The 11,657-nt window shown below is 40.3% G+C and overlaps 1 protein-coding gene across 3 annotated transcripts in view; it reads right to left on the reverse strand.

Annotated features, from left to right (window-relative positions):
* Wdr60 (WD repeat domain 60) overlaps positions 1 to 11,657 on the reverse strand; it is a 65,959-nt gene that overhangs the window by 43,929 nt on the left and 10,373 nt on the right. For 2 of the 3 annotated variants that reach the window (XM_010641722.2, XM_010641712.2), the window contains 4 exons: positions 9,651 to 9,929; positions 6,723 to 6,778; positions 4,292 to 4,346; positions 1,847 to 1,912 (listed from right to left, as the gene is read on the reverse strand). In XM_010641722.2, the coding sequence (XP_010640024.1) occupies positions 1,847 to 1,912; positions 4,292 to 4,346; positions 6,723 to 6,778; positions 9,651 to 9,929 (456 nt within the window). Of the gene's footprint in view, positions 1 to 1,846; positions 1,913 to 4,291; positions 4,347 to 6,722; positions 6,779 to 9,650; positions 9,930 to 11,657 lie in introns of those variants that run through there. The other variant, XM_033764439.1, reaches the window with a different exon arrangement.

Here is an 11,657-nt window from a genome sequence, read left to right on the forward strand (position 1 = left end):
TAATGAGATAATTAATAATGTGAAATAGGAAGTAAAGGGCTAAAGGTGTAGGGAAAGTGGGAAGGGTGGGGGAAAGGTAATAAGGGAGAGGAAAAAAATATGAGAAACTGAAAAAATGGAAATAAAGTGTTTGTAAATGGGGAGGGGAGGAGGGGGTGAAGGGAGGGCAGGGACAAGGGGAAAAAATGAGAATCAAGACCTATTATGTAAAGGTACAGAATCCCAATGATGAATGTAACTGTATTGTATACCTAGATTGTACCAATAAACTCAATTAAAAAAAAAATCTGCTCTATGGAAGACATTGTCAAGACAAAGAGATGAGCCACAGGCTGGAAGAAAACATTTGTGAAAGATATGTCTGATGAAAGATGGTTAACCAAACATTACAAATAACTCTCAAAATTCAAAGAAAATAAACAGCTTAGGCCGGGGATTTAGCTCAGAGATTCCACCACCTGCCTTGCAAGTGCAAGGACCCCAGTTCGATCCCTGGTACCCAAAAAAAAAGAAAGAAAGAGAAAAAAGAAAATAAACAGCTTAATTAAAAAATGGGCCAATAATATTAACATACCTCTCAACAAATAAGATCAAAGATAAGAGGTTAAGCACAAGAAAAGATGCTTTAGATCACCTATCATAAGGAAATGCAAGTTAAAACAACACACTATCAGGATGCATCTACTAAGACAACTAAAACACAAGATGCTGACCACACCAGGTGCTGGAGAGGATACGGGGCAGTAGGGCTTATACTCACTGTAGGGAGAATACAAAACAGCACAGCCACTTTGGAAGACAATCTAGCAGCTCCTTACAGAATTAAACATACTTCTACCAAACAATCCAGCAAGTGTGCTCCTTGGTTTTCACTTAAAGGAGAGAATATTTATGTCCACACAAACACCTGCACATAGATGTTAACAGCAGCTTTATTTACAATGCCCAAATTCAAAGCAACCAATCAAGGGTCCTTCAGGAGGTGGGGTACCCAGACAACAGAATATATTCAGCACAAGAGCATGAGGAACTTGACCCATTTACTGCCAAGTGAAAGGTTCACAATGCATGATTCCAACTCTATGGCACCTTGGAAATGCACCACCGCAGAGATGGCCACCTCTGCCGCAAACCTCACATCTCCAACAAGGTGCTGCAGACACCCAGGATCAACTTTCTCCTCACAGAGGAGGATACCTGTTTCCTTCTCTCACTGGTTTCACACAGATTTCTGAAAATTATTATCTACTCACCATCAACAGCCTGAAGTGTGTGGCTTGCAATTACTCTATTTAGCCTCCTCAAATCACCTACCTTCCCTGAATTCAGATGCCACTCAGAGCTGAGAAGGCTTTCTGTACCACAGGAACCTCCTAGCACAGCAGAGGCCTGGCACCCATCTCCTGTGTCTTCGAAAATAAGACCTAACTAGAGATCAAAAGTGTAATCTCCAATAAAACTATTCTTGCCTTATCTGCCATTACAGAGCAGCGACTGAGTGAGAAAACAGTGAGGTATAGTCTTCTGCATGACACTGGCCACCACACAGGTAATGACCAGCTATAATCATAGCTGAAGTTTCTGATCTGATTAGGTCTTACTTTTGGGAAAACATGGGTTACACCTTCAAGTCTGTACCCAGATCCACACTTCCTCCCACCCACAACCAGGTGCAGCTTCAACACAAAGAGGATATTCAAATAGGTGCAAAATTTATGTTAAAGTTTCATCTACCCCTGCATATCTGTTCTGCCATCTAAAAGGAATAATATTATCAGTAAAACCACAAATAAGGCAAAGGCTGTGGGACTGCAAACAAGTGAAAAGACAAGCAGGTGCTCCTTACCACAGCTTCTTCAGCATTCTGCCTCAGAGCTGACTTCCCTGAAACCTGGCCCTCCTCACGGCTGTGCTGGAAGACAGAGGACAGCCGTAGTCAGCCCAAGCATGAGGGAGACCCCAGGACCACAGGAGCCATCCCCTCTCCTCCCCTAAGGTGCTGTCCCTCAACATTAGGAGTACAGGCTGTGAAATTCAGGGTTTGGGGCCTCACTCTGTTACTGGGAACTGTGTGACTCAGGGCAAGTGACTAAACCTCTCTGTGCCTTGGCTATCTTCTTTGGAAAATGAAAATCACTGTGCCTACTTCATAGTGCCAGTGAGAGGACTGGATAAAATAACGCACATAAAGTGCTGGGAAGCAGCACCTACTGTTGTCACTGGCACTGGGAAGGTCTGATACTGAGGAATCACTACCCAAAACTCTTAGAGGTATAAACTGATGGCAGCACAGTGTACACTTCATGAGGAAAGCAGAATTCTCCACAGACCCAAAAAATACCAAGGCATAGAGTATACTCTCCACATGTGCTAACCAACCAAACAAGATAAATTCTATGCTGATGCTATAAAATACAGGACCTAATCACAACCTGACCACAAACAGCTAGAGACCAAAGTTCCCCCCAGATGCTGTCTTGGGAGAAATGTATTTCACTCTTCTGGGAAAAAAGTATTAAAATATCTAGATAATTTTAATATGGATTATATATTTAAAGGATACTGTTTTATATTTAGATTATAAACGTTATTAAAATTAATGTCATGCTTTTTACTTTATTAGTGTAACATCTGGAATAGTTTAAATTATGAATGTGGCTCACATTATAATTCTAGTAAATAATTCCAGTCTAAAGCTTACAGAAAAAATTGGGAGACATGAAAATAGGAAAAAAAAATTATATCCCTTCATCCAATAATTCCACAATTCTACTTCAAAAAATTTACCCACAAGAAAAATAAGGCAGATCTGGATTATCTGAAATTGAGAGATGTCCACAATGAAGTGGGAAAGCAACACTGTATAGTTTGTGCATAAAACAAACTAATTCCCAAATATATATATGGATATATGATCATAAAAGATTATAGCAAAAGAAATAACAGGTCTCATTTTTTTTTTTTTTTTGTACTGGGACCTTGCTCTTGTAAGGCAGGGCACAGTGTCACTAAGCTAAATCCCTGGCCCGAAAACAGGTCACTTTCTGAGGTGAGGGTGTGGCTATAGAGAAGGAGTCGACCTTCCTGCCCCACACCAGGTGAATGAAGCATAGGCTTCCCAACCCACTTCTGTGCAACCACCTGCTCTGTGCAGATACACAGGACACAAGACATGCAGAAATACAGCACAAAATTGCTACAAGGTCAGGAGTTCCAATACAAAATCACATAAAGAGAAATTATTCTTCAAAATTAATTTTAAAAAAGCCAAATTAGGGCTGGAGGTTTAGCTCAGTGATGCCACCACCTGCCTCACAAGTGCAAGGTCCAGAGTTCAGTCCCTGGTACCAAAAAAAAATTCTGAAAAGAAGGCAAAGTATGCGTGCCACATTTGGTAGTAACAAAACCAAAACCTAGAAAAATAGTTTGAGGTTAATCATAACTCCACAGCATACTATTTCATAGTTATTAAATAATCATTCTGAAGATTGTTCTTATAATTATGAAATGGTATTTTAAAAATGGAGACCATGGAGAAATGCTGATATACTAAGTGAAGAGAGCAGCACACAGTACGACTCCAACTTAAGGTGTTTAAACATGAAAGCAGGTGTGTGAAGAGAGGAGAGGGACTGCAAGTCACATTAGTACAACATAGAGTGTTTGGCAGAGTGTGCCACAGGAGCCTTCTCAGCTTCTTGGTGGGAAGATTTTTAGCACTAACATGATTTCTTTGCTCATTATAGGTCTATTCAAACTGTTTTTTCCTGAAGGAGTTTTGGTAATTTATGTCTAGGAATTTGTCCTTTTCATCTAACTTGTACAAACTGCTGTTAGCAAAAAAAAAGGTATTCTATCCACAGTTTAAACGGGATGCTAAAGTCTATTATTGTGAATTGCCTATTTTTCCCTTTAATTCTGTCAATTTTTCTTCTAGTATGTTGGATCTCTTGTTGGGTACATATTCATTTAAAGTGCTACATTTTCTGCTGTGCTATTTGGTCATTATGGGATGTCTGTCTCTAGCAACACTTCCTGCCTCTAACTCATTTGATGTTAGGACAACCACTCCAGCCCCCTTATGGTTGCATCTTTGCTATCTTTTTATTTCCAATCCATTTGAGTCTCCTAATCTTAAGTGAGTCTCTAGTGTGCCTCTGGGTATCCCCAATCAAATGAGCCACTGGCAAATGCTGGTCCCAGGCTCTGCTGTCAAAAGACCAGGCACAGGCACATGGCCACTCTTAGGTATAGCAAGTAGTCAGCCTGGTCCCAGAGCATGTTGCCTTACCTTCCTTCTTGAATCTTTACCTTTCCCATTACTTCGTACTAAGTTCTCTGCATGCCTGGAAAGCAAATGTGATCAAAATTAAAATTTAATTTTCAAAAAATAAAACATCAAGGCTCTTATCAGTATTTTGCTATGATGAAGAATTACTGGGACTGAGGATTTAGTTCAGTAGTTCTGCCATCTGCTTTGAAAGCCCAAGGTCCTGAGTTTGATCCCCAGTATCAGGAAGAAAAAAAAAGAACTGCTGTAGGCTAGAAAATCATGTTTTCATACAACTGTGAATGCTGAAGTATTTTTACTTAGCAGTAATTCAAGACAGAAAGTATCTTTAGTAGAAAAAAAGAACATATTCCAACTCCCCATGATGACTGTAACCATCATGTACTATAAATATACACTTAATAAAAGGTTAATTAATTCAAAGAAAGAAGAACATATGTGTTTTCACAAACCTTTCTGTGTACAAATCTATATTCTTTAAGGATTCTAAAAATTTTCTAATTTTAGTTAATCCTGAATACTATTTTATATTTAATATAAGATATTCACATTTCCAAAATAAATATTTATGCTAAAGTATTTTCTTTTTTGGGGGGGTACTGGAGATCGAACTCGGGTCCTTGTGCTTGTAAGGCAGGTGGCAGAACCACTGAGCTAAATCCCCAGCCCAGTATTTTCTATCTTTAATCATATTTTATATATTAGTTGGGACACAAATAAAGATTTTCATATTTCAAATTGATTATCAATTTTTTTTAAACCAGGGATTGAACTCAGGACCTTTTACTTGCAAGGCAAGCAGCAGAACCACTGAGCTAAATCCCTGGCCCTGATTCTCAATTTTTACAACTTACATTCATAGCACTCCAGTGAAACACACTTGTCACCAGATACAAAAAAAGCAAAGCTGTCTGTTCATATTAGCAGGTTTGCAGCTTACAATCTAGAAATTGGCTCCCTAGATATAAGCCTTGGCTTTGTTCATACTGGTAAACATTTGGGAAAGACCTTTAATGTGAATTTCCCTAAAGTGTGAATAGCAATTATAAAATACAGGTGTCATAACAAACTAAACTATAGGGCTTGGGCCGGGGATGTGACTCAGTAGTAGTGAACTTGGCTTCTATCCCCAGCACTGCAGAACTAAAATAAACTCTTGGGCTTATATGAAAAATGAATTTATACACAACTTTAATATGTAATCTTTTTGTTTGTTTGTTTGTACTGGGGATTGAAGTCAGGGCCTTGCGCTTGTGAGGCAGGCAGCATTTACTATGTAATCTTTAAAAATAAGTGTTGGCATCATTATTTTACTGAGAGGCCACTTAATGTCACAACTGAAAGGCAGATGTGAAATCCAGCCCAGGTTGGTAGCACCTGTTTCCACTGTGCCGAAAGCTATGTGAGGCTTCGAGTTCTTTCTCTGGAGTTCACAACCTGCAAATGCTGGACAGTGGAGGTTTGTGGGCACCTCACATTTGCTGGCACCTACAGGAGGGTGTGAACTCACTGCAGCTGCTGAAGCTTTACAAAGAGGAAGAGACAGTCTAATGAATTATTCTCTCCAAAGTGCATCCTGGGTCTCTAAATTCACATGAGCAAATGTTTAAAATAATTTATAACAAGTGATAGAGCTTATACCTAGATTTCCCCCCAAAAGCTTATGTGCTCCTAAGTGTGGCTTTTGGAAGTAACTGGGTCATGAGTATGTGATAGTGGATCATGGGTGTGTGATACTGGATTAGTCCACTGACTGGTTTAGCGTAGTTTTGAATGTGGGTGATGGATTTACTAAAAAGGGAAGACCCTTCCTGGCTGTGGGTGACACCAACCAATAGGCTTGTAGCCTGGATGGAATACAAAGGGAAAGAAGGAAGGCACTGCTGCTTCCTACCTACCTGTCATGGACTGTTTCTTCTCTATGAAGCCCCTCTGCCATACTGTACTACCTTAGAACCAGCTGATCATGGACTGAAGCTTCTACAAACTGTGAGCTAAAATAAACCTTTCTTCCTTTAACTTCTGAGTGTCAGATATTTTGCCCCAGCAACTAAAAAGTAACTAAGACAGGAAGTTTTCAATCTCTACTAGTATACTTAAAGGATGCTGGGGATTTAGCTCAGTGTTTCTACCGCCTGCCTTGCAAGCACAAGGACCTGAATTCAATCCCTGGTATTTAAAAAAAAAAGGATAATTTAGAGGGGTTAAATCCAGAAAAATTGAAGTATAACTATAATTTATTTCCATTTATTGGCTATAATTAGGCCTAATAAGAAAAGCTCTTTTTTTTTTTTTTTTTTTTTTTTTGTGCTTGCGAGGCTTGCGGGCAGATGCAGTGCTACTGAGCTAAATCCCCAAGAAAAGCTCATTTGTAAAGCATTTTGTGAGAACTGTGTTCGCCTTAATGGTCAATAGAATGTGTTTTCCTTACTGGCTGCCAGTACCATCTCTTCTCAAGTGTGCACCTTGGTTTCTGTGTTCACCACTCTATAAAAGAGAAAAAGAATTGCATAACCACTAAGTTGTATGTTATACAAATTAAGTATAATTAATAAACTATATAAAACAGACATGGGCTCAAATTTTAAAATACCATACAAGTATAGTTTTAATAATTATTTACTACTTATTTATAGTAAATTAGTAACTAATATGAGTAAACTGAATGAAATATTGTAAATGATGATTATAAATTACCTCAGTATTATAATCACTCATTTTTTCACATAAGCAACATGTTATTTTACTGATAGATCTGACAAGTTCCTCACATTTCTTAAAATTATGAATTTTCAAATACAAAATATAGCTACTCCACAGAACCATGTGCACCTACAGAAAAATATATAAATGGTCTTTTCTTGAATCAAGTGAATTGTAAAGCTATGAGATTACAAATGAGCACACACAGGTGGAGACACAGAGTATGTGCTAGCCTGTGGCCTGAGGGGCAATGACCCATGAGGACACAAACCTTGCCTGCTCCATGAGAAGCACAGACAGCTTCACTGCATTCATTAGGGCCTGGGGTACCTCGGGACTGAACCCAGGATCTTTACACTGAGCTGTATGCCCAGCAATTTCTTAACTACATACAATTATTTAAATACAGAGTGACTAAAAATTACATATGTTTTTATTAATTTTTATAAGATAATATAACAGGAAATATGAAAACAATTTTATTAAATGTATTCAATAAAAGAATCAGCTGGTTGAAATGACACCTGCCTGAGCAATGCTTGGGAGTCAGTACATAACAAATGTGCTGTCTGAGTGATGCTCAGGGTGAACATTAAGTGCTTAAAATTCTTAATTTTTTTTTTTTTTTTTTTTTTTTTTTTTTGTGGTACCAGGGATCAAACTCAGGACCTTGTGGTTGTGAGGCAGGTATGGTGCCACTGAGCTAAATCCCTGGCCCAAAAATTCTTAATTTTGATTTTTGTTTCTTTGTTTTGAAACAGGGTCTCACTACATCATTCAGGCTGGCCTTCAACCCACTATGTAGCCCAAGTGTTATGGTTTGTGTCTTGATGTCCCCCTAAAACCTCATGCAGTTGTAAGTGGGGCTTTTTCTGAGGTGGTTGAATCTAGAATGTGTGATGCTAGGATTAAGGGAATGTGATTAGTAAAACACTACACATGAGTGACTGGTTTGATACCACCCTAATCCCCAGTAGTCTGAATACGAAAGTTTCTCCTCTGTGATGCCCCTCCCACATTTCCCAGATCTCTTGTTTATGCTTCTTCCACTGCTATGAACTAATGCCCCTCTGACACCTATCTTGGAGCCAGCCGATTATGGACTGAAACCTCTATGAACCAAATAGACCTTTTCCCCTTCAACTTTGGGTATCCAGTATTTTGTCTCAGCAATGAGAAAAAAGTAACTAACACACCAGGCCTCAAATTCACAGTGATCATTCTGCCTCAGCCTGCAACAGCTGGGGATGTGGCTCAGTAGTAGAGCACTTGCCCAGCATGAGCAAGGCCCTGAGTTCAATCCCCAGTGTCCCACCCACCAAAAAATAAAAACATGGTAATGCCTTATAACTGCTGAGAAACATGACTGTTCTGACCTAAAAGAAGGGCTATGATCTGTTAGGTAAGAGAGGGGGCCAGCAGAGCTGTGAGGAGAACAAGGGTCATGTCGCTGTGGGACTCTGATTTACAACCATGACAGTGCCAAGGGCAGTAGCCCTTCCCTGCCACAGGCCATTCTCATGGAAACCATAAACACATGACACCTTCATAGGCACTCTGGACCCTAAGCCTGGCTTGGGCCAAGACTATGTCCTCCCTGAAGGTTTGGATCCCCTGGCACCCCCACCATCCTGGGAAGACTGATTCCTCTTTAAGAAAGCACCATCAAGAAACAGGTTGATAGGGCTGGGGATTTAGCTCAGCGGTTGGGTGGCCTGCCTTGCAAGCTCAAGGACCCGAGTTCAATCCCCGGTACAAAAAAAAAAGAAACAGACTGATAAAACCACATTATCTGTAGAGTAAATAAAAATACAGCAGCAAGGAGTACCTATGTGAGAACAAAAGATATCAAGTTGAGTCCAAGAAAATATTATAGAGACAAAGTCACATACATTAGATCCTTTGCAATCCAACAGATTTATATTTTTATTTGTTTTGTTTGTGTTTTTGTAAACTTATACTATCAACCCTGGCAGAAAGTCATTATTTCATAAGTTATTTGCTTAATTTCTACTTTTAAATATCAGCTTCCACAGAGGATGTTGGTGCATGTCTATAATCCCAGTGCTCAAGAAGCTGAAGCAGGGGTATCACCATGAGTTTGGGGCCAGCCTGGCTACACAGTGAGTTCAAGTTCAGACTAAACTATATAATAAGACGAACTTTTTTAAGCTTCATTTTAAATGTTAAATTTCAAAATTTTATGATATATTTCCAAATCTCTGTTAGAAGTATATTATTCACAAGTTAGGCATGGAGATGCATGCCTATAATCTCAGAGGCAGAGGCAAGAGAATCACAAGTTCGAGCCCAGCCTGGGCAACTTGGCAATTTAAAAAGACCCTATCTTAAAACAAAAAATAAAAAGGGCTGAGGGTATGCCCTTGAAGGGGTCCAATCCCCAGTATGGGCACCAATAAAGCAAGCAAACAAAACCAAAGGTACATTCATAATATAACCAAAGGAGCTGAGTTCTATTCATTAAAAGACCACCAACTCCCTCTACTGACTACACAGTATAGACGTGTGTCACTTGCACCTCAATGCTGCCACCAGGTATGAGTCTTTCTGTTACCCTGGCTACATCTACACTGTGCACTTTCCAATGAGATGATCAAGGAGTGGCTGTTAAATCAATAAAGCATCAACATGATACCTCGGGCTCCCTTTTCCTGTATTCTTCCTTCGATGACCTCTCTTTTCTCTCTGCACTGCTTCGGTGCCTCTCATCGACATGAAAGCCTTCTTTATGTCGTATCTCTCGATGTCTTTCTTCCCCTTCTTTATCAGAGAACAAGCTATTCTTCTCTTTGGAATACTTTTCTCTTTTTTCCCTGGTGCTGTTTTTTTCTCGATGTTTCTTCCTGTGTCTTCTCTCCCCTTCTTTATAGAGCCAGTACTTGAGAGGGTTCTCTTTGCTGTCGCCATACTGCAGCTGTGGGACAGGCAATACAATGCATGAGAACTCACACAAGCACAAACACAATGATGAGGAAGCAGGCAAGATTTCAGAATGGCAGTTTTCTGTCTTCCTTAGCTCTACTCTCCTGCTGTCCGACTCCTTCCTCAATCCCCCTGCTCTACTAAGGAAGCTTGATAGCCCTGGCTGTAGAGATAGCAGTATGACAGTTTGGATAATGACTGTCTCCTAGGGCCCAGGGCTGGGACTTGGCCCACAGGATGGCACCATGAGAGGAGCTGTGGTCTTTGGGAGGTAGGGCTTTGTGGGAGGTCCTCACACCACTGCAGCAAGCTCTGAAAGGGGACCTCTCTCTGACCCTAGGCTTGTGATATGAGTCGGAAGTTCTACCATGTGCTCAACCATGACATGGTGCCTCACTACAGGCCTGAAAGAACTGAGACAATGGTCATACACTGGATCATCCAAAACTGAGAGTCAAAGGAAATCTTTATTCTCTTTCCCAGTACTGGAGACAGAACCCAGGGGTACCTACCACTGAGCCACACCCCAGCCCTTTATATTTTTTAAGACAGTGGTTCCTAAGTTGTCCAGACTGTACTCAAACTTGTGACCCTCCTGCCCCATCCTCCCAAACAGTTGGAATTATACCGCTTTGGCTCTTTTCTCTTTATCAGTCAATTATCTCAGTATTTCATTATAGGAACAGGAAGCTGACTCCTGAACTTAGCAAAGCAATTCAGACCCCTTGTAACTCTATAGCACTTCATTCTGCAGCCTACCTGAGCTCCCCAGTCTGGAGTCTCCTGCTGTAAGACTAACCATCACTCTGTAGGAGGGCAATCTCTTTGGTGAACACCAAGCCTAAGGCTGCCCCATCTCTTGCAATGATGCGTTATGCCACTCTTTCTCAACCAGTTCCACACAAATGGGCAATCTTGAAATGGGGTGTCATCATTCATCTACCCCAGAACCCAAAAACACTGCAGCTGCTCAGTGATGGGTGGCATCCACCACAAGATGTATAAGGGGTTATAATGGTATCAGGATTTCGGTTTGTGACCCAGTTCTGGGAGCTCTGTCAACCTGTTTCAAGCTTTCCCACGGGATCTCTGGAATCAGTCCTCACCACCTCATCCTTGCATCCTGTACCCCTCGGGGTCGGGGGGCTGTGTCTCCTTCCCTCATTCTCTCTACCTCCAGTCCAAGTACTTATCTCCACCAGCAGAGCTTTCCTAAAGAAAACAGGTGGCTTTGGCCAAACTTAAGTTTGCCACAATTAAGTCTGTATTAAAAAAACTCCAAAGACCTAGAATAAGGCACACAAGCACTTCCATGCCTCTGGATGGGAAAGAGGTCTCCTCAGGACCATGAAAGAAAAATTAGAAGCAACCTATGTGTCCAAAAATATTGGACATGGGCTGGAGGTATAGCTCAGTGGTAAAGCACTTGCCTGGCATGTAAAAACATGACATGTCAAGATAACTAAAATATCTACATCACTGAATACTAATTTAGGCATTGATTGATCATTATAATGAAACATGACTACTCAGAAAAATATTCAAGATGCATTAATTTTAAATAACTTATAAAACAATGAAAATCAATTTAAGAAACAGAACATATACATACCATTGAAATCCTAGCACTCACTATACAGTGAGTTCAAGGCCAGCATGAACTAATGAACTAATAGTAAGACTCTGTCTCAAAAAAAAAGAACAACAAAATATAATATAA

This window comes from Fukomys damarensis, unplaced genomic scaffold, assembly GCF_012274545.1.
Source record: "Fukomys damarensis isolate Sample0158 unplaced genomic scaffold, DMR_v1.0_HiC HiC_scaffold_16, whole genome shotgun sequence".
Lineage (NCBI taxonomy): Eukaryota > Metazoa > Chordata > Mammalia > Rodentia > Bathyergidae > Fukomys > Fukomys damarensis.